Source organism: Pyrgilauda ruficollis, unplaced genomic scaffold, assembly GCF_017590135.1.
Source record: "Pyrgilauda ruficollis isolate IOZ18807 unplaced genomic scaffold, ASM1759013v1 scaffold169, whole genome shotgun sequence".
Classification (NCBI taxonomy): domain Eukaryota; kingdom Metazoa; phylum Chordata; class Aves; order Passeriformes; family Passeridae; genus Pyrgilauda; species Pyrgilauda ruficollis.
The window spans coordinates 461230-483696 of NW_024515764.1; the positions used below are offsets into that span (position 1 = coordinate 461230).

A 22467-nucleotide genomic window follows, 5' to 3' on the forward strand; every position below is an offset into this window, starting at 1 on the left:
TGGGCAGAGGAATAAAGCCTGCTGCCTGCTTTTTGAAAAACAGGTAAAATTGAAAATATCAGATTTAACTCTACAAATACTTGGCCAATTAGCAATGTTCCTCACAGACATTTAAGCTAAAGTCTGGAAGGTAATGAAGATTTTACTGCTCCAAGAACAATAGTAATAATTACAATTACACAGAATATAAACTCTGAAACTGTTAGGTTCTGTTTAAATAACACTGACACATTGAAAAGAACATTCTGACAAGAGCCACTTTGCTCAAAAGAAATTTGGCCTTCTTTTGTCAAACATGGTGGAGAAGTAATTTTTCATTCATGAGAGAATGACTATTCTCATCATTTTATTTATTACAGTTCCCTGCCCCACTGAGATGAAACAGTTTCATCTGTGGTCTCCCTCTGCTTTGCCAGTTCCCTCTCTGACAGAAGGCAGGCACTAACATCTATTATTTAGCAGGTTTCCTGGCCATTTTAAAATCCTTCCTGTTGACACAAGAATACACATGCTAAAGGAGAAAACATGTACTTTAGGCTTGCACAGATGAACAGCCAAAAATCTGAATTAACCACTTTTTAAAAATAGGATGTTTCTCAAGGACTAGAAAAAAAATCTTTTTTCTCTACTTACATTTTCTCTCACTACAGTAGAAAGCCAACTTCTGCTGTCAAACATGTAAATTCTGGAGGAAAAAAAAAAAAAAAAGACACCAAAACCACAATTAATGTAATTACCACAAAAGAGCACGAATTCCTCAACAAATCTAACAGAAATCAAACTACTAAAGTGCAGATATTTCTGTCAGCTAACTTGAGCAGCTGGCCTGCCTTCATGAAGGAAACGGGCACAGTTTTATTTCCTGTAACACAACCAAAAGATGAGTTTGTGTCAAGAAGCTCATTTTGACCTTCTTTTCCCAAAAAAACTCTTGCAATCCTGAGATCATCCTCCTGCCCTAGTGAGAGAGAAGTCCATGCTATTAGAGAATTTAGGATTAGAAGAAAATACAGTCTCACTCACACAGTTTTCACTGTACTACAAAGTGCCCCCTCCCCAGATCAGCATTTTCAACACACTGGAATTATTTCTGCTCAATCCCACCCCTGAGCTCCATTTGCCTTCTGAGCACAGTTAAATATCATGATATCTATTTTACCAGAAGAAGTTACATAAACCTCCTACTAATGAGCTCAAGTGAGAGCACACCGCTCTTCTGGAAGAGTTACAACTTTAAATCACTGATGATATCAGAAAGTACAAAAAGAATTGACACATTCAGGAACTCACACACTCACAGTCTGGACTGCACTGGTTTAACAAACTGCCTTTGCAGCAAGGGCAAAAATGTAAGAAATTTTGAAACAGTTTTTTGCCCTGGCAGCACAAAGCAATGTTTCAGTTTACCCCAAGATGTGAAACACTGACAATCATTTCTACATCCCAAACAGCTGGACCTGGCTCTGTCATACACCAAGACAAGGGCTGGGGGTGACGCCAGGGGACCCCTCAGTGTACAAAGCTGCTGCATCAGGACAAGTGAGATTATTCTGAGCACAAAGCAAGAAGGTACTGAAGCAAAATGACCTTAAATCATTTTAAGAAATGCCAGCCTAAAACTCCACACACTTCCAACTGAAATCTCATATGAAATGCATGTTTCTGATTTTACAGTTCACTACTAGCTGGAGAATTTACAAACCACTTCAGTGTCTGGTATGGAGGTTAAGCTACTTAGGATATGGATCATCCTCACCCAAGCTCATTTATAGATAAACATTTTAATATTGTGATTATGAAACCATCACAGAGTAAGCAGTTTTGTTTGTTACTGCCAGAACAACACACTTTAGGACATAACAGTAACTCACACTTAGAGGCCAAACTCCACTCTCCAGACACAAAAGCATGATGTGACCATTTTAAATTCTGAAACAGAGCAACTCCAGTCAACTTTCAGAAGTCTTGACAGGCAAAAAATTTGCCCCCACTATAGAGATAATGAAATCTAATGAAATTCTGAAAAAATGACCTGAAATATAAACAAGTAAATTTATGCTGGTGCACTAACAGCACACAGAATATCAATAGCAAAGACCAAAACACACACCATTATTGTCCTGTGCTGCACCCTCATTAAAGCAGGAGAGATGTTGCAGATTTCATATGCCTTCTGCAAAAAAGAAAAAGAAAAACAAAACAAAACAAAACAAGCCACTTTAACCAGCCTGAAAGAAGAGGAAGGAAGTATAACAGCAAACTTTTCCACAGAAGTTGAGTTTATTTTTCAAAGGGTTAAATTTCTACTTGAGGATGCTGAAAGCACCCTGCAATGCTCGCAGAACGCAGTCCTGGCAACGGAGATATTTTCAATTCTACCTTAAAGATGGAGCTCATTTAAGGACAAAAGCAGACAAGCTACTCATGAAAAAAAGATCTGCATTGCCACAAGTTTCCATTTTTAGCTAAAATGTAGCCTGGTAAAAGTAACATGAAAATTAGAGGCCAGTTCATTCCCTGCACCGCAGCACTGGCTCAGTAAAGGGTTCTTGTGAGGAGCTCCACACGCTGCCCTGACAGCCCTGCTGAGCCCAGAGCTGCAGGTCCTTGACACCAAAAACTGGGGTTTCAAAAACAGCAGAGAACAAAAAGTTCCACAGAACACTTGGAGCATGGTTCAAGTGGTTAAAGCATCACACCAAAGCACCTGGAGGAGAGGCAGCCCCACACAGGGCTGGTGTTCCCAGTGTCCCCAGATGGCCACAGCCTCCTGCTCCAAGTGAAGAACCAGCACAGCCATTTCAGCTAAAAAAGAGTAAAGTAACTCCACAGGTCAAAAACTTCATTTCTGGGTAAAGAAAATGATGATCAATTGACTGACTGCTGCTAGCCCAATATCCCTTTTTTGTTACAGATACTGAAGCAGTTACTCTGAGCTGACAACCCAGCCTAAAATTTCAGAGAATTCACAGAATCCCCAGGCTGGAAGAGACCTTAAAGACCATGGAGTCCAACCCAGCCCTCAACTAAACCCAGTGCCACAACCAGGCTTTGTTAAACACACCCAGGGATGGTGACTCCAGCACCTCCCTGGACAGCCATTCCAGAACTTTATCACCTTTCCGTAAAAAACTTCTTCCTAATATCCAACCTATATTTCCCTTGGCACAGCTTGAGTCTGTGTCCTCTGGTTCTGTCGGTGCTGCCTGGAGAAAGAGCCCAGCCCCAGCTGAGCACAGGCACCTTTCAGGAGCTGTGCAGAGTGACCAGAGCACCCCTGAGCCTCCTTTTCTCCAGGCTGAACACTCCCAGCTCCCTCAGTCATTCCTCACAGGGCTTCTGTTCCAAGCCCCTCACCAGCCTAGTTTATCTCAGCTCCAGCACAGTCCAGGTACAAGTCTACATATGAAGAAGATTTCTGCAGAAGACACCAACTTTTTTCAAGAAGCTGAGGAATGCAGGGAAGAAAAAGGACTTGGGAGTGTACAGAAAGCATTCTGAAATATTTTAACATCACAGGAAACCTGAATAACCCTCCAAAATGAAGCAACTTCCTAAGCAGATTAAACACACTGACTGTAGCCTCTTCAAAGCCATTAACCAGATAAACACCTTTTTCTCTTAACCTATGGATTCAATGAGAGATTAAAACTCAAATATTCTGCATGTAATTCCAACCTTCTCAAGACTGCTTTACACACACATTGACTAGCTGCCAAGGCTAAATATCTGAATTGCTGCAAAGGCATCCTTGTGTTTAAACACACCAGCTATTCATATACAATGATGTGGGGCCAGGCTTCAGAGAAGATACTGAGGATCAGCCTCAAACCCTGGGAAAAGGTTTGCCCAGGACTCCCAGCAGTTGTCCCTGCTGCAAGAACATGGAGAAGCTGGAGATGTGCTCAGTGGGGGATGCAATCAATGTATACATGGTATTTGAGTGGTTTTATCAACACAATTTAACATGGATCTCAACCCACACCGGTAAAAACTGATTTTCAAAACCATTACACCACGTGAATCTTAAAAATGTCTCGCAGAACACAAGAACACATCCTCCTGCAAGAGTGGCACATAGGGCTGTTTTAGTCAAGGCACTCAAACAAAAATACCTGCACTGGAGGGGAAGAAAAAACAAAAAAAAACCCCTCAAACTTATCCAAAAACCTACTAGCAAACCTCAGTATCACTATGAAGATAAACCAGCAATTTCAAGTGCAGTTGCTCTGCTGCTCTGCACCCCGAGCCAGCAGGGATGGCTGGATGGAGCCAGGCAGTTCCTAATTTAGGCTGCTCTTGTTCAGGTACCCAGCATCATCATCACTGTAATATATCACCTACGAGGCAGAGATAATGGCTGTGAAACAGCAGCTGCAAGTTAGTTTATTAAAATCATTTCTTACAGTCTACATAGCTGATTATTATCACAGAACAGTAGCTAGATGCCCAAGAGATTACAGCACCTTGCCAAAGCACTGCCAGCATCGTGAAATTCCAATGTGCCACCAGGCAACAGTAATTAAGTCTCAAATTTAAACTTTCAAGATCGTTCTGGATACAAAAAACTCCCCAAAAAATCCCATCTTCAGTTTAACGGCTAACTAAAAACATTAAGTGCTCTAGCAGACAGCTGGAAGCTCAAAGGATGTTTCAGGATCTGCATGTGCCCCTCCAAGAGTTAGTTAATTCCAGCTCAGAATTTCCTTGGGGAGTGCAGAGCTGGAGTCCAGAAATCCAAGTCTTTGCTGAGTCCCCTCCTCCAAGGGCAGCTTTGAAGTACAACCTAGAGAAGTATAAAATAATAATTCCGAATTCATAACTCTAAATACGCTGGAGCAAAAGGATACAACTCCTCCTTTATTTGAAGTCTCCTTTCTGGGAACCATCTGCCACGTCTGTAATTTCCCAGCACACCAACTTTGAAAAGCAAGCAGTACCTTCCTAACAGGTTTGCCAAAGAGCTCACCCTGCTAGGGACAACAGGAGATTGTACAACTCCTTCGAAAACTTCCTGAAAGCACTTGTGTCGTGCAAGGCCAGCACAGCTGAATGTTTCTGTGGGAGGTATTGGCTGCTTCTTGTGCTGAAGAATTGCCAAGTTCCCAGCTGAAGCAGTTGCTGTGCTCAGTAGACATTTTTCCATATATTAGTGGGAAGTACACACAAAACAAGCATCAGGTCGATCAGTGTTAATGCTCATCTTGCAGCAGCCACGTTTGGCTGGCTGGAGTGCTCACCAATTTCCATTTTCAATGTAGTGTGTGACTAAAATGATAATTACACAAGCTAAAAATAGCTGCAACTCAACAACCTGATTTCACCAGTGCTTCACTATTACCTATAGCTCAGTATGGAGTGACAGGTTCCATTGCTAGAGTCACTGATGCTGAGAGTTTTTGTGTTTTGTTTCAAGTAGAACTCCAGAAATGCTTTCCTCCTGAAGAAATTGTGCACTTTTTCTACTCAGCTCGATGGATCTAAGATCACATTTGGAACATAAAAAAATTTTCCTCGCTGCACAGAACACAGGAAAATTGTTGGCTAAAGAATAAAGGTCAGTTCTAGGGTCCTGGCAAAGCTCTGGCCACATTCCTTCACCCTGTAACCTCATTCACACACAACATCACATACAACAGGAAAAACCAGGCAGAACAGACCTACATGGAACAGCCTCCAATCCACCAAACTGCCTTCAGTGAGGCACTGAGGCAATTCACAAGTGCCTCACTGCCTCAATTTGGCACTTCAGAATCCAAACCCCCATAAAAATAACAAAAAAGCCAGAACAAACCCATCCACCATAAATAGCTGCTGCTATTCAGAAAAAAAAAAAAAAAAATTAAGCTTTTATTTCAGAAAATTAAGGGAAGAAACAAAACAATAACAAATCTGGAAACCTTGTAAGACCTTGCAAAACCCAAATTCAGCAAGACCCTTTCACATTCAAAGTCCCAAATTGGAACCACTGCCTCAGAGGAACAGTGCATTTCTGTCTCCTCCAAAACTGCTACAGAATATGAATAATTCACCATAAAAGTTAAACTTCAGTGCTCAAATTCCCCAATATGCCAGAGGTTGTTACCACACAGTAACACAACACAACACCTACTGAAAGGCACCAAAATGCTAATCATGCATAATCCATCAGCTCCTGCTTGCATGCCTCGATTTTCCAAGGACTCATCCCTCCCTCTGTTTAACAAGTACTTGAAAATCAACCTTTTGGATAGTTTACCACTTTCTCAAAATAGCAGCCTACCAAGCAGACAACAATGCTAAGATCATGGCAGGACACATGACTGCAATAAACAGCTCTGATGTGAAGTGCTCTGTGTCTCCTCCTGCCACCACCGCTGCACAAACTCCAGCTGTCTTCATGGCAGACACAATCCCACGTTGCCAAAACTCACATTTCCTGATGCTAATCCCATGACCTACATTTAAAAAAAGAATCATACTGATGTAATATTTAAGCATAAAAATCTGGACTCTCACAGGTCACTTCATTAATCCTTTCTAAATGCATCTGGAAGCCATGTGCATTATAAAAAAAAAAAATCATTTTAATATTCTAGGTACAGCAGAGAATTTCTGTAAAAAACTAAAAGAACTGATATTACAAGTTTAACAAATGCCTAAAGCCAAATGCTTAAAATAACACTTTTTAAAAAGAAGGGTCTTAAGAGATCTTTGAAGTAGTTCATGACTATTAATAACTCTTGGTACTTTAGTGACCCAAGCCCAAACATTTCCTAACTACATCTTTTCTGTCTTCCTCTCTAAGAAATTCCCATTTAAGAGCATTTTTACACTTCCTGATAAGAAACAGGCACTGAAAGTTAACTTATTTTAAGAAAAAAAAATTACCGGTATTTAGTGTAAGTTCTCAACAAAGTTGTATTTATTAAATCACAATAAGCCAATATTCTAGATTTTATTCAAATTTATCTCCATGCAGTTAGTCCTTCTGAAGAGCAACACATCTATAGATAATCTCACCAATTTTATCCAACTAGTCAGTGGTGGTTTTACTGTTTCTTTCCTGATCTTACCATTTAAAAAGAACGTAAAAACCCCAGAACCAGAGTAAAAACTTCAAATCTGCTTATGCATCAATTTCTAGCTACATTTATCAAAAAAAAGTCACTGAAAATTGTCACTTCCTAAAGTATCCCCTTATCCAAACCCAAGCAATTTTGCTGTCACACACTAGCACACATCTCCCTTCAGACTGACAAACAAAACACATGCAGCACTGAAGGAGAATATTTTACTATTAATTAACCAACAGAGAAATGACTAAGCATTTATTACTGGATGCTTCTATCTGCAGAGCCTTACAGTAACCCAACAGTTGTTTCTTACTTCAACTGTCATTTTTCATTGCTTCCTTCAACTCTTTCAGCATGAACCTCCACTTTTTACTGCTATTTTCACTTCATTTGCAAAGCCACCAGAATCTGTGTTTACCTAAGCAGGGCACAGCACACACACCACAGCGATATTGCAGTCCTGCTTTAATAATTAATAACTAAAGTAAGACTGCAATATTCCTGGGATATTACCAAGTAATGCCACGGTATCAGGATATTATCTTTTGATATAATGTGTGATCTCTCATGCCTATCAGCTATAGGTTTGGGGTAGGTCACAATCCGAGCTATAGAGAGAACATTTTCTCCTAGAAGCCAGAAATGGAAGCACACAGCTGGAGGAGAAGTTCTCAGTGTCCCAGGGTGACAGAATCATTACACAGCACATGAAAACACTTTACATGCCTAAATTCATGTACTTGTTTCTTTTTAATGGAAGTCAACATTAAAACCATGTTTATTCAGGTATCAAACCAAGTTTTTTAATCCACACTTGAAGAACATGCTTCTAGTAAATTGCAGTCGTATTAAGAAATTTAATTCTTGAGAATTTCCATTAAGTATCCAAATATTGTCTTTCAAAAGTCACTTCTGGGTAAGCCAATTTTCAGGTAGTCTTCAGTTCATTTTCTGTGGTTTAGAAATGCTCAGAAGTCTTTACAAAGACTGATGGATTTCTCTAGCACGATGATGTTCTGCTCAAGCTCTCCCTAAATATTTCCCAGTAGGTGCTGAGGAGAGCCCAGCGTGTGTCTGGATCACACTGCACTGAATTCCCAGGCAAATAAATGAATGGGGAGATGCAAAACCTGGCAGAGGCACCTCCTGTTACCAAAATCCTGAAGATTACAATGAAATCCATCAAGTGGATCAGCTGCCCTGTCAGGGATTAAAGTGTAAGAGAACAAGTGGGTTCCAAAAGCCTGGATGGGAATTCTCTCAGCTCTGCTTGCCAACACATCTGTCTTGGAATGATCTTCACCTTGTTAAAAATCATGTGCTGGTTCAGATATTACCATCACAGTGACATCAGCAGGTACATTAAGATCTTCACTACAATATTTATTACATTAGAGGAGGAAATGGGTTATGTGATCACTTATTTACAACACAAAAAAAAAAAAAAAAAAAAAAAAAAAACCAGAAACAAATACTGTGGAATAGAAATGAAAAATACTAACACAAAAAATAAATCAGTAAGACTCTATGCCTGTAAAAGCACAGGAAATCAGCAGAAATCCCCATTATTGTATTTCCATATATTTTAGTTCTGCTATTTTATCAACAGGAGCTGAATCATCCATTTTGTTCTACATATGCCAGCTAATAAAGAGTCAACTGAGTCAAAGGAGAATCAACTGCTTCCTGTCTACACCCTTTTAAAAAATACAACCAACTTCCAGAAAGCTACACTTAGCTACCCTACTTTTTACATCCTTTAAAGTAAATCCATTAAAAAACAAGGATGAAGAGCCAATCAAATTGACATATCTCTACTCTTGATCTAAGGAAGACATTTACAGATCTAAAGTGATCTTTTATGGCCAACTTTGCTTCTGAAAAGCATTTCCCTGACCTGAGCACCAGGCAAGGCTGAGCAGCTCACATGCTGCCATGTCTCACTGCACCAAGGCCCTCAGAACACTAATGAGAAACACTAATGAGAAACACATTGTGTTTCCAGGAGCAGCAAGCTAGTCCATCTTCCACCAAACCTCAATTGTGCTCCTCCATACGGATCAAGAGTTGCACCCTAAATGCCTTTTGCTGTCAGCATCAAATCCTGAGAGAGCACTTCAGAAACCAGGGCTGCTTCTTCCTGCTCTGCCTTAGAACCACTCAGAGAAAGCAAGCAAGCTTTCACTGTATTAAGCTTTTATGAAGTAAAAATAATAATAAGAAAAATCCAATAGAAGCAACAAAAGTAACCCCATCTTGGAGGCAGGCTGGACGTGAATTGATAACTACCTTCTCACCACAGCTGCTGTCACATCTGCCCCAACAAAAATAGGGGAGTTAAGACATTGGAACAAACCATCTGCTCCTTTGTGCCTCTGCTACACAGACTGTACAAAGCCTCAGAGATCAGCTAAAAGCAAAATATTCCTTCTTTACAACCATGTAAAAGATCTTTATCCAAGCCCCAGCTAAATACATTCAATTCACTGAAATAAGAATTTAGTGTTCAAACAGCACAGTGATCTTCAGTAAGAGATTAACAGAGCACTGTTAGAATAGGTTTAGCTATACCATGAAAAACAGCTGCTTTCCAGCACCAGTCTGAAGATAAGCATTTCAGTGGACCTTAAAAATCAACAAAATATATTATATGCATATAGCAGATAAAAGATATTCAGCAGAGATTAAAATATGGCATTTCTCAAATCTTTTCCCCCAAAACAGACTGAGCAATACTTCATTCTCTAGCCCCAAAACCATCATGCCCCATCTTTAATCAATGTGCAAGCAGCTCCATTAGTTTTGAGAGCAATGATTTATGCCCTGAGTAGCTCATTGATTTCTCCCAATTGCTGTATTTTGATACGTACTGTTTGTACAAAATAAGGCACACAAGAACAAGAAAAGCAAGGCTGAGCCTGAAAAGCCAAGTAACACAGGAGACCTTGAATCCATTAGACTGAGAAGTGGAGTTTGGGAACACACAAGGCAACAATGCTCAGTGCTGATAGGAGAGCACAGCCCAGGGCCAGTATCACAGCAGAAAGCACAAAGGTACAGCAGGAAATACTGGCTTTCACCCTTGGACATTCCTCTTCCCAAGGGATCTGCATTAACTCTCTGAAAACTTCTGCTGTTAATCTTTAAGTACCAGTTGCATTCCTGGAGACGGTATCTATCTTGTTAGGTGATCAAAATATAGAGGAAAACATGATAAATAGAAAAAAAAAAAACCTAAGTAACACCAGGGAATTGACTGAGAAAAACAAAACTGAAAACACCACAAGACAATCCCACCTACTTCATGGAAAAAAACCACCTGCAAAGTGGTGCCAAACCAGCAGCCAGGTAGGCTGTTGAGCTCTGGAGCTGCTGAGGTTCTGCCTGACCCTGGAGCCTCAGCCCAGCCCCTCTGGATGGGCACTGGGTGCTCCTCAGGGCTGCTGAGTGCTCCCACCTGTAACTGCTGTGCCCTGAGCACCATCTGCACAAGCTCCCCCACCCTAGAGCAGCAGAGAGCCACACAGTAGGATAAACCACAGCACTTCCTGAAATGCTGAACTTCAGTACTTCCTGAAACTTCATCTGCTGCCCATGGCTAGAAGAAGAAAGGAAGAATTTAAGTCAAATCAACCAATTTGACCTCACTGTCCAAAGCGTGTATGATATTTGAGTTTCCACGTATAGAAACTCACTTCCCCAACACCTCAAGCACCTTTTGAAGACCCCACTACTTTGTCAAGATTTAAATTCATTAATAAGTGGTTCCTGTTCAGTCCTATTTTCTGTGAGTACTACCCAGCATTTTCAGCAAGGAACTTGCACGGTGAGTCTTCAGGCAGTGGCCAGATAACATCTGACAGCTGCAGTGAAATGCAGGACTTGGTAACCTGCAGCACAATTAAACTGCCATGAGCATCAAGCAGCCTGTTCCTGACCTTTGTACAGACACCACCTTTGTTACACAGACAGCAGCCTATCTCCAGAGCCCTGCCACTTCACGGAGAACGTGCAACAGGAATATCAAACATATGTTCCAACAAAGACAGCTCCTCAATTAGTACAGGATCAGCTTCTTTCAAGCACCAAAGATTTCAGCAGACTATCACATCTACTTTCTTTTTCTAGACAAAACGGGAAAATTACCACACCAACCTCCCAACACATTTGTTAGGCTATGTGAAAAACAACAAAACCCACCAGAACTTTGGGAAGCAAAATGATAAAATGCAAGAGGACCATGAACAGATTTCTTCTCAGCATCTTGAGGCAGGCGTAGGCCTGCTCTGTTTAGCTCTGTTGTCATTTACTGGAAACAAAATGTAGTAAGTTTTGTATTATGCAGTTATAACTATTTTTTTAGATTTTAGATATTGAAACCCAAGTTTACTTTTGAGATTCAAGCAGTGCTGTGTTCAACACATACCTCAAATCACTTGGTGTTAACCAACACGTATCAGCTCCAATATAATTTAAATAAAGTTAAACACGACAGAACTTCACACATATGACTAAACCAGACTTTCTGCACTGGGTTTCACCACGAAGATCCTACTAGAAAATATCAGTATTGCACATATTGCAAACTAAGAAGTAAGTTCAGGGACTTGTGATCGATGCTGTTGACAGAGTGAACATTTCAGCCTGGCCTTACAAATTTTACTACTGAAGATAACCAAGCACTGACTTCTAAGATCTGTGCATCAACAAAAAAGGCACTTTTCTACCATCTTCTGTATGGTTTTAACCTTGGAGCTTTGAGCCACCTCCCATCCCTCATTTGTTTTGGTAAATCTCTCAAATACCTACAAAACTCCAAACAGTTGGGCTGAATACAAAGTGTTTTGTGTGATTTAAGAGATTTAATTTCTCCAGTTCCAGAAGAAAGCCACGTTTCCCACAGACTACAGAAGGGCAGCAACACCCCAAGCTTGCAAGGCACATCTGGACAGGACATGTGATCTCCAACAACATCTGGAAGCTCAACATCCTGCCCAGCCACCCCCAGGAAAAGAAATCTGGGAAAACATCCCATGTTAGCACAGATGTGCCAGTGAGAAAGTCCTTACAGTAAGGAACACCCCATTAATACTGGGCATGTGTATTTCTGTATCCATGCAAGTTAAACTCCAATTTTGAGGCTCACAATTAAAGATTCTTCTGTCAGATCAGTGTTGGAAATTTTAATGTTTCACAAAAATAAAACAAAACCCACTCAGCTTGTCAAATAACTTCATGGTTTTGCAAGTAATTTTAGATAACCTCTATTTATTGACAGGTTTTAGTAAATCCTGAAACGGCAGGATAAACACAAAGCACATGTGCCTGACAAGACTTTTAAGATGGTTCCTTCCACCTAACCCAAGCCAGGCAAAAAAGCCAGAAATGCAGTCAGAAAATTGAGATGCACAGAATGAACAGCTCACCTGTAACAGTTCAGCAGAAACTCTTTTTCTTTAAGAAAGAAAATAACTGGCATCAGCTGCTGTAATTAAGGTTACTGTAACAAAGACAAGGCATCCTTTGCTGTCAGTGAAGGCCAACACCCACAGCTGCCTGTCTCAGTCATACAGAAAGCCTTGAAATTTCTCCTTTATTCCCTCATCCCGAAACCAGTTTGATTTTGTCATGAGGATGAGCCAAATCAGCACTGATATTTGAACTGATAAAATATTCCCTAAACCTACTTTCACACACAGCATGCAGGAGTTTGGATACTCTGAGTTTCCAGAGAGAAGTATTTTGGTTTTAGGCTTTTTTTTTTCCTTTGCTGGGGGAAAAAAAAAAAGAACAAGCTTAAAATAGTGACAAAAATCTATACATAGCTTTGAATATAGGACCACGTTACATAAAGCTACAAAAAATTATCTAATCTATCTAATTACAGATAATTAATATTTTCTTTTTTTTGGGGAGTGCTGGCAGGCATTACTGCAGTTTTCAAGAAGACATCAAAAATATTCTCATCTGAAAAAAACATGATAAACATAACTGGCATGAAATTGTAGGCAAACCTTCAGATCAAGGTAGGAACACACAGAAAAAAAATATTTAAGTTTACACAATTCAATTAATCCTTATGACATCTAGAATGTATTTCCCTTCTAAACAGAGGACCTTTAGAAATTGCAGTGATTTGACAAGCTGATATTCTACCTCCTCAAATTAATATACTTATTTTTAATGAAGCAGTTTCAGACAAACTACTTACAGAAATGAATTACATTTCCCATTAAAATGGCAACTAGGTTTTTAATCAGCCTCTTTGCCTTCACTGTGTTATATGCTACTAATTTTTCCCTCATCAAGTTCTAAATATGATCTATGAAAATACCTCTAAGATTTAGCCTATCTTTACCCCTTCAATGACAGAGCTACCTTACAGCTTGTCTCCTTTAAGCTCCCTCAGATCACCTTCCTCAGCTCTTCAGCCTCATTTTCACTTATCCATTATTAGGATTCCAAAACAGATACATCACAGGAAGATCAAATTTTAACCCTTCAGTCCCATCAAATGCAGAAATAACTGTGGGTCTTCCCTTCATGACAAAAATACCTTGTTTTCAACAATTCTTAATTACCACAGAAAATCTGACAAAGGGAACATATTCATAAATCCAGGTTTTCAAAATGTCTGCAACACCTTCCCAAGGATTCCAATTTTACACCTGCTGGAGTTACTTTATTGGATTTTAACAAGACTTAAATCCAGCAATATCTCAACCTTTGCTTTTTAACTGCTTTCTGGAGCCCTTATTGCTGTGCCCACCCCCAAATACCAACAACCAGGTCAATGTGGGACACCTGGCTGTATCCCTATTTTCTGCCACTTTAGGCCAGCACTAAAAACCCTGCAGAGAATTTACAAGTTATTATTTCCATGCCTCCTTACAAATTACACTTCCATAACGTCCCAAAAAAAGTATTTTTTTGGCTAACACATAAAAAAAAAAAAAAATTCCCATGTAGGCATCTAATTCCAGCACCCCCACTGAAACTGAGAGTAAGATATACATAGCAAGAGACACCACATCTTGGCTGCTTCCAGATGGCACCCATGAATATTGTCAGTACTCCCTAGCTGGGTTCAAGACAGAAAATTCCTGCATTTCTAAGAATATACCGGGCAAGGGAAACATCACCCCCTGAAACCAGTACACTCAAAGCCCCCAGACAGCCAGAAATATTCCATTGTATTTCATGAGACTAACAAATCATAACATATTCCACATCTCTCCAATAAATGCAGTGGGCAAGTATTAATACATTCATGCATTAATTCATTTGTAGTTAATACAAATGAATACCCTTACAAGACATGAATTGCCATGAAATCATTTTAGAAGGTCAGCTGTTAAAAAGAGGCCAAGAAGATTTGATTTTTATGTTCACAAAATTATTTTTAAGTGTGTATTTCTATTCCAAGGCTAACCATCTCCTTTCTCTCTACTCAGAAATCCTCTACTATTTTAATAAAAACGCAATATTCTGCCTAAAAATCTGTCCATATTTTTGGACTAGGAAGCTTTCCACAGTAATTTACGTTGATTATTTTGGCATCTCAAGTAAAGGTACTGCTCATAGCCAGCTCAAAGCTTTTAAAAACCTCTTAATGTTCTGCTCAACTACCAGTTGGCTCAAGCATCTATGGATTCTGCATATATTTCTGTTTGGTGAAAAACAAATCCACACTCACAAAATCCCCAGCACACTGGACACCCTGTGAAGAAATAATAAATTGAGACACTATGTTAAATAGAAACATAGGGGCTTGGGGGTATTTTTGTTTTTTATCATGACCTTGGCTAATGCTAGTTCCAACTTTATCAGTGGGGAGAAAAAAAACATTTTGAATGGAGCATGTATTCTTTTCATTTTCAGTCTGCACTTGAAGCAACCAAGAGGCTCCCTTCAAAAAATGTCCACTTTATCTTCAGTCACATGCTTAAGAAACATTTCATTAATGCAAGCAAGCTGCTTTCAAGGTTATCTTTTTTTCTTTTCTTTCTTTTTTTTTTTTTTTGCCACATAACCAGTAAAATTTTGTATAAAAAAAAGACCCCATCTAAAATTCTGCCATGACCACAGGCATTAGAGACTCCAAGGACAACTCACCTAAGGGTAATTCAACAACTGGATGCTCAATTTCCCATTTCAACTTGCTCATAACAAAGCAGCTCTAAATGCAATTGCTGAGACAATACGGTGTGCCATATGGCTAAAACTGGATATTAAAATTGAGAATATCAATTACCAATCCACTAATGCTGAGAGCCAAAATCCATGGACAGTAAGAATTTAATCCAATTCAGTGCCCAGAACACGAGCTGAGCCCAGCGTGGAGGAGACAAATCTACTGCTGGTTTCACAGAGAGCAAACAACTCCCATTTTTTATTGCAGTAACTACAAAACCAGCTGAACCCAACACTTGCTTAACATCCCCAACCACAGCTCCAGGCCTGGTAGGAATCTACAAAAACAACAAAAGTTTCAGATGAATTGGCATCTGGTTTCACAGGGATTGAGAAATCATAACTAAGTTACTATTTAAGAAGCAGCAGTTTAGTTGTTTTCCACATGACCAAATCGAAGCACCAGGAAGTTACACAGTGCAGCCAACATCTTGCTTCATTTCAGGAAAAGGCATCCTGCAAACACAATATCTATTTCTACTATAATTAAAGGGCCTTGGAATTGCATTAGTTGAAGGGTTTTCTTATTCTAAGTAAACTGGTTTAATGGTTCAAGCTTTCAAATTTTTAATAGTTGTGGAGGGTTTCTTCTGGGATGATATTAAGAATAATGCTACACAAAATTTTATCCACTCCCTGATTATACAGAACTTCATTGATTACTTATACAAGAATTCTCATTAAGTCCAGATACAGCATCTCCATATTTCCATGAGAGACAGAGGTGATTTAAAAAACTGTTCTGCTAAGATTTCCTGTGGAATTTTAATTTACCATGTTGTCAAAGATTTCATGCTAGGATGCCTGCTACGTACTGACTTAGCAGCTGCAAGGACTCAACAAGGATAAATGTAATTTATCTTACCCAAAACAAAATCTCACTTCACTCTGCTCCTTTCTGATCCCGTACTAAAGGGCCAAAGTAGTAGAAACAAAAAAAATTGCACAAGTAATTTAAGGTTTAACAAGACATTAACATCAATGGAACTAAACAGCTTATTGGACAGTATTCTTAATTTTTAAAAAATGTTCTCAGAGGAATAAAATGCACTCAACTAATTTCAGCTTTTTTTTTTTTAATTAAGAATAATACCAGCACTGCAAGCCTCAACTGAAAATCAGCTCTGCTGTTCCCAGCTTCCTTCTGCATGATCTACAGCTGGGTTACTACAATAAACTAACAAACAACTGATTATACATTAAGTAATAGATAAACAGTAGTAAAATGTTTGATAATATCAAAGGTTTGGAGGTCACTTGAATACAGGAGACATAACAAGCATTTCTTATTTTTCTTGCTGGGAAGTGTATTGTTTTAAGCCTGAGTGCAGTACATCAAATATTAACCAAGCTATTTTATTTAGGCTACCAAAGTTAAGGTGTTTGGCACTGTAGTGAAATATCACAGGAGCTACAAATCAAAAGTCCATTTTTCTCAAAAGATACTAAAATCCACACGTAAAAGGCTTTAGAAATTTGCAGTGTTGTTTTGAAACAGACTACTCAGAGCTGTTTTAAGACCCCCCCCAGCCTTTCTTATTCTCGCCCATTAAAAGAACAGTTACCCAGAGGATGGCAGCAATTCTGGGTCAGCAGCAGCCTTAAACCCTCCACAAATTGTGAGTGTTCTGAAGCAGACAGCAGACTCTCTTGTGCCACACAAAGACACCTGTCTGCACAGGCTCTGATCTGAGATTACTTGGCCAGCAGAGACCCACGGCCCAGCAGCCTTTGTGTACCTGTGCTCTACGATTAAAAACTGGTTTTTAGCAACAGGCTTAATAAAAGCCAGGGACATTTTGGTGGTGTTGAGCAGGCACTGCGAGGTAAAAATGAAAATCGTGTCCCCCTTTATTCAGTTAAGAGCCTATGTGAACATTTCAATAAAACTATTTACTCCTCCCACCTAGTTCCTATCTGGAGGAGCTCACAACATATTAAGAAAAAAAAAAACCCCACAGATTTCTCACAGCAATCTTCCAAACGCTCCTCCTACCCCCACCCGAGAAGAGAAGAAAGCAAAGAGAATGAGAAAGTAAATCTAAAAGACAATTACGAAATAAGATCTAGTTTGGCAAAGCTGGGGTGAGGAGGAGTTGAAAAATGAGAGCTGCCTTGCTGCAAACGCCATCTTGTTGCAGCTACTGGGCCCAGGCACAGAGAGATCCATTCATTCACAGCAAAAAGAAAATCAAACAGACACCCTGGCTAATCTGCAGCCACCAAAACAACCACACTATTATCACCCCTTCTCCTTCTCCTCTCCTCAAGCACAAGGGAGAGAAATAAACTCTGATCTATCACATTTAGGGACGGATTTAGGTATTAACATATTATCTTCGTTTCCTCACGCGTATTTCACACACACATCGACAGCATTTTGTCTTGATTCACATCCTCGTGTCCAGATCAGCTTAAAATATGGGATAAATGTCTCACGATTAGGTGCAGATATCCTACAGCAGCAAAACGTTTTTAATTTTTCAGTCTTAAATCGCCTCCCCAAGTTGAGCCAACTATTCTCAAAAGCTGTTTCAATAATCACTTAAGCCTTACATTTACAGTGCTTTCCTCCTATTTCCTCCTGTGGAGACAATACAGAATAACGTGGCAGTCGGCACATCCTAGAAAGGATGCCTGGTTTAAAACGAGTCCCAGCCATGACTTTGTTAGAGAATAATGAAATATCACATTCGTTAAAATTTCAGTTCATCTTCAGGAATGATAAATTGACATCTTACAACAACCTCTACATCATCCTGATTTTCTTCTGGACAAGATTTTTTTGTTAATAAAATGCCTCATCTCTTTCATATTTACATGCAAGGCTTTACACATCTTCGTTCCCTACAAAGCTGTAGGATTAAAAACCCTACACCATCCTTTGCATGGATAAAAAAAAAATAAAAAAATGCTGAAATCCTTTCGATAAAAAGCTCGGAATTGAAGCAATATTTTAAACAACATTTCCACGGAGAAAACTCCATCTTTCTATTACAGCAAACACCCTCCATGATCTTCGTTATCGCTGCTACGGGCACACAAAAATATGCAGCACCGTAATACATGGGGGAACAAATATGCGGTTTGAATCCATCCTCGGTTCCGGTTCTAACGAGAACAAAACCTTCCCTACCCCTCCCTCGCCCAGCACACCCAGCATGAGCCCCATCTGCGAGCCCTCGGCTGGCTGGGGGTGCTGGAAGCAGCCTTACCCTGTTTGTCTCACCCCCGGCTCCTCTTAATCAGTTTTCCACCATTACAGCAGCCACACCATTGCTTTTTTTTTTTTTTTTTTTTTTTTTTTTTCCCCCTTGGATCTCTCTCCAGATATTCCCTCTGCCGGCTGGATCGCTCGGGAACTCGCCTTTTGTGGCTTAAGACAGGACCCCAAAACCGTCTAGCAGAGACCCCTACAGCGTAATTATAATTAAAAATGGAACCCCGCAAGATCCGAGGTCTCCTCCCTTTTCGCCTGGAAGCCTTCGAGAGGGAATCAGTCCCACCCCCACCTTTTTCCCCTCCTCCTCCAGCTACAAACACACTTCTTTTTTAGGGGAAGCTGGAGCCCCGAGGAGGTGGGAAGCGCGGGGGAGGGGGGCTATTTCCAACCCCGCCATACCGGGGGTCGCCGAGAACGGGGGCGATGAGGAGGCGGCGGCCCGGGGGGCCCCCGGTGCGGCGGCGGAAGGGGAGGACAAGGGAGGAAAGGAGAGGGAAAGGAGAAGTGCGGCAGGAGGAGGAAGCGCGGGGGAGGGGAAGGAGCGGGGCTGAGGGGGAGCCGAGGGAAGATGGCCCCGGGGTGGGGCCGGCCGGGGCTCGGCAGGCGGGAAACGCGTTCTGAGGGACCCCCGCCCTCCCCGCACCCCTCACACGGTTACCTGCCCTCCCGGCCGCTGCTCATGAACCGGGCCGGTCCGTCCGCCGCCCGCGGTCCTGCCCGCGTCCCGCCGGCCTGGGGAGGGAAGGGGGGCGGAGGAGGAGGAGGAGGCGGCGGAGGAGGAGCGGGGGAGCCGCCCGCGATGCGCCCGGCGGGTCCCGGGGAAGGCGGCAGAGCCGAGCGGGAAGGTGGGATCCGCGGGGGAGAGGGGGTGTCGCTGGGTCTCGACTCCTCCTCAGCCCGCTCAGCTCCCCGCAGCCATCGGGCAGCAGCAGCCTGGGCGCGGCGAACCTCCCTCCCTCCCCTCCTCCCTCCGCCCCGCCCGTGCTGCCCGCCCGGGAAACCCCGGCTCGGCTCCCACCCCGCCCCGGCCCGCCGCCCCGCGCAGCCCTGCCGCTCCCCGCCGACCCTCACCGGAGGCTCCGCCGCCCCGGCCGCCGCGAGCCTCACCGGAGGCTCCGCCGCCTCCACCGGGCACCCGCCCAGCGCGGCCGGGAGGGAGGGCGGGCGGTGCGCGCTCCCGGGAGCCTCGCGGTGCGCGCTCCCGCGCGGGCAACGCCCTTCGGCCCCGTACGCTGGCGGCGGCCGCGCGCTTCCCGCCTCCCGCCCGCGCTCCCGCGCGCTCCCTCCCCTCAGCGAACAAAGGGCGAGGGCGGGCGGCGGGCAGGGGGATCGCGGCCGCCCCGCCGGCCCTGCAGGCCGAAAACGAGTCTGAAAGAGCCGGACGTGAACAAAAAGACACGAAACTGAGCGCGCAAATGGTGTTCAAGCTCAAGGCTGGGAGAGGCAGAGCCTCCACGCCGTGTGAAATGGGAGTGCTCCGGGCTGCCGAGCGGGAAAGGGCGGGAGGGGCCACAGGCCTTAAAGTGCTGCTCACAAGAGGCTGGCAAGCAATAAATATCTTCATATCATCGTGTGAGGAGAGACTGCGGGAGCTGGGCCTGGTTAGTCTGGGAAGGGAAGGCTGAGGAGGGATCTCTTTAATGAATAAAAATATCTCCGAGGGGTGTCAGGGGATGGTGCCAGGCTCCTCAGCGGTGCCCGGCGACAGGACGGGGAGCAATGACTGTAAACTAAAGCAGAAGTTCCTCCTCAGCATGAGGAAGAGCTTCTTTCCATGAGGGTGGCAGGGAGCAGCTGTGCACGGGGTCTTCCTTTGTGGAGCCATCCCAAACCCACCTTGACATTGTTCCTATTTCATCTGCTCCAGGTGAAATAGGAACAATGCCTCGGCCAGGGTGATCTCCAGAGAGCCCTTCCAACCCTCACAAATCTGTGATTTGGTGATATTTCCCTCAGGAGCTTGATAAATAGCAACTCTGTAGCTTAGAATTTCTTTTTTTTTCCCCAGCTTTGCTTATAAAGGTACTCACGCAGCCAAAGTTTCCAGAGCATTCTTTTCATGTTCTCCTCACAGCATCCATCACTGCTCTGGAAGGGTTTGCATGAAGGAGAAAGTAGGAAAAAATAATAAGGAAGCATAAAATTTGCAATTTCTGTCTTGCAGATGGGACCTCACATAAACCAGGCAGGAGGCATGTTACCAAAATGGAATCATTTCCCACCAGAACTCATACTGAAACCCTAATTAATATTGAAAAGTAAGTAGAGAATACACTATTATGTCACTTTTCCTCCTATCACAGATCTAAATCTGGGGTTTTTCCCCAGTATTTGTTTATACATTGCTAAAAGGTGAGATTACTTGGCAACCAAAATAGGTTTATAGTAAAAGTAAAACAACCCACAGCATTATAGCCAATTTTCAATTAAAACGTATCCAGCACGAATACACTGTAATAAAATAAACAAAAGACCCCACAACACACAAAAACCCCTCAAACACAACCAAAAAAAGATGAATGAGGCCAATATTTCTTCTTCTGCAAACTCTTAGCCCAGAAGATTCTTGCTTCCCTAGAATTTAAACCAGTGTTCCTTCTGTCATGCCTTCTGAAGGGAGGTGTGGTTACCTTTAATTAGTAAAAGAAAGAGCAGGTTTGCCATTTAAACTGTAGGAAAGTGGATTGGCTATTATTCAGGTTGGCTGTTATGAAAAACTATTAGATCCTGGTGTGGTTAAGCCTTTGATTTATAATGATCAAATGTTTGTTTTTAAATAACTTTTATGATGCACTTAATTCATCACCTTGAGATTTACAAATAACAAAATAAGAAATTTACATAAATTATTCTTAAATTACTGTCCCAAATTGCTAATATTCTTTGCAGTAAGCATTTCTGTTCCACCCCTGAAATGTGGACAGGAATTATCCTGTTAAAATCTGTGGAACCACATTGTATGCAGATGGGGATGTCAGTGTTTCTGAGGCTAGAGATTCATCCAGCATCCCCATCTGGAAAATACTGATTAAATCTAAGTGCTTAAGAAACACCACAAGTTTATTAGACACTTGCAAAGTTGCCTACAGATTTCAAAAGCAGTTAAACACAATATTTTAGTCATTAAATCTAAGTGAGATTTATAGTAGGCAAGTTGCATGTTGGTTTTTTTAAAATTTTTTTAGTTAGAGATTGCTTTTTAGGCTTAGCAGAGGTCAAAATATCCTTATGGAATACCCCATTTATGTGGAAAAGAATGACCACTTAATACATTAGGCAAAAAAAGGTACTATACATAAAAGATTTTCTTTAAAAGTCCTTGTTTTGCAATGGAAAAATTCTCAATCATAAGAGATTTTGTGGAAAATTTTCAGCTAGTACTGGATCATACAGAAAAAAAAAATCTGTGTAATGAACAAAAATAACGTTCTGAGATTGATAGCAAATAGTAAATCACATTTTGCTTCTTTGACAAAATAGCTGCACTGAGATTTTCTTATTGGACTAGAACAGTTGCACTGTGAATTAATAATATCATAAATTACATAATTATAATTGATATAATTTTAAACTGATGCATGCTTTTTTCCCATTGCACGTTCTTTTCATACAGATGCTGCTTTTCCTCCTTAGATTTCTCTTACATGCTTTTACCAGTGGTACAGTTCTAATAACTAAACGTGGTTTGGGTTATTTTTAAAATAAAATGCACATTCAGGTCTTATCCTCTCCTAGGAATCTCTATTTTTTTTTTTTTTCATTCCAATTTTTATGCATTCTCTGTTTCATGAGAGCTAAAGGGAGTTTCTGTCCACAGGTCTGTGCTCTGCCATGTCTTCAAATCCATGGAATTTGGGTAAGGAGCTGGATCAGTCAGAAGAGTTTGTAGCACATTTACACAAATTCAATGCTTTCACCACACCTATTCTTTTGTAAAAATACAACTGTTGCAATAGTTCCTGTTTCTGATCCAGTGACTTCATTACATCTTGTTCT

The 22467-nt window shown here is 41.5% G+C and overlaps 2 protein-coding genes across 7 annotated transcripts in view; one reads left to right on the top strand and one right to left on the bottom strand.

The window, feature by feature from the left end:
• GNB1 (G protein subunit beta 1) overlaps window positions 1–19677 on the bottom strand; it is a 36818-nt gene extending 17141 nt beyond the window's left edge. For 3 of the 6 annotated variants that reach the window (XM_041463623.1, XM_041463621.1, XM_041463620.1), the window contains exons 1-2: window positions 19130–19517; window positions 634–685 (exon numbers count right to left, since the gene is read on the bottom strand). The gene's annotated coding sequence lies outside the window, so the exon portion shown is untranslated. Of the gene's footprint in view, window positions 1–633; window positions 686–19129; window positions 19518–19542 lie in introns of those variants that run through there. The other 3 variants (XM_041463622.1, XM_041463626.1, XM_041463624.1) reach the window with 3 other exon arrangements.
• On the top strand, window positions 19040–22426 carry LOC121351507 (translation initiation factor IF-2-like). Its single transcript, XM_041463674.1, has 4 exons — window positions 19040–19316; window positions 19387–20072; window positions 20636–20729; window positions 22289–22426. The coding sequence occupies exons 1-3, from the start codon at window positions 19040–19042 to the stop codon at window positions 20714–20716; spliced, it is 1044 nt and encodes a 347-aa protein (XP_041319608.1). The 3' UTR covers window positions 20717–20729; window positions 22289–22426.
• Window positions 22427–22467: the final 41 nt, after the last annotated feature.

Bases quoted from the DNA above. Each gene is read 5' to 3' on its own strand.
- LOC121351507 (XM_041463674.1), top strand. From the start codon at position 19,040: ATGGCCCCGGGGTGGGGCCGGCCGGGGCTCGGCAGGCGGGAAACGCGT. The intron at 19,317-19,386 runs GTGGGATCCGCG...AGCTCCCCGCAG, and splicing joins CGGCAGAGCCGAGCGGGAAG to CCATCGGGCAGCAGCAGCCT. The intron at 20,073-20,635 runs GTTAGTCTGGGA...TCTGTCTTGCAG, and splicing joins GACTGCGGGAGCTGGGCCTG to ATGGGACCTCACATAAACCA.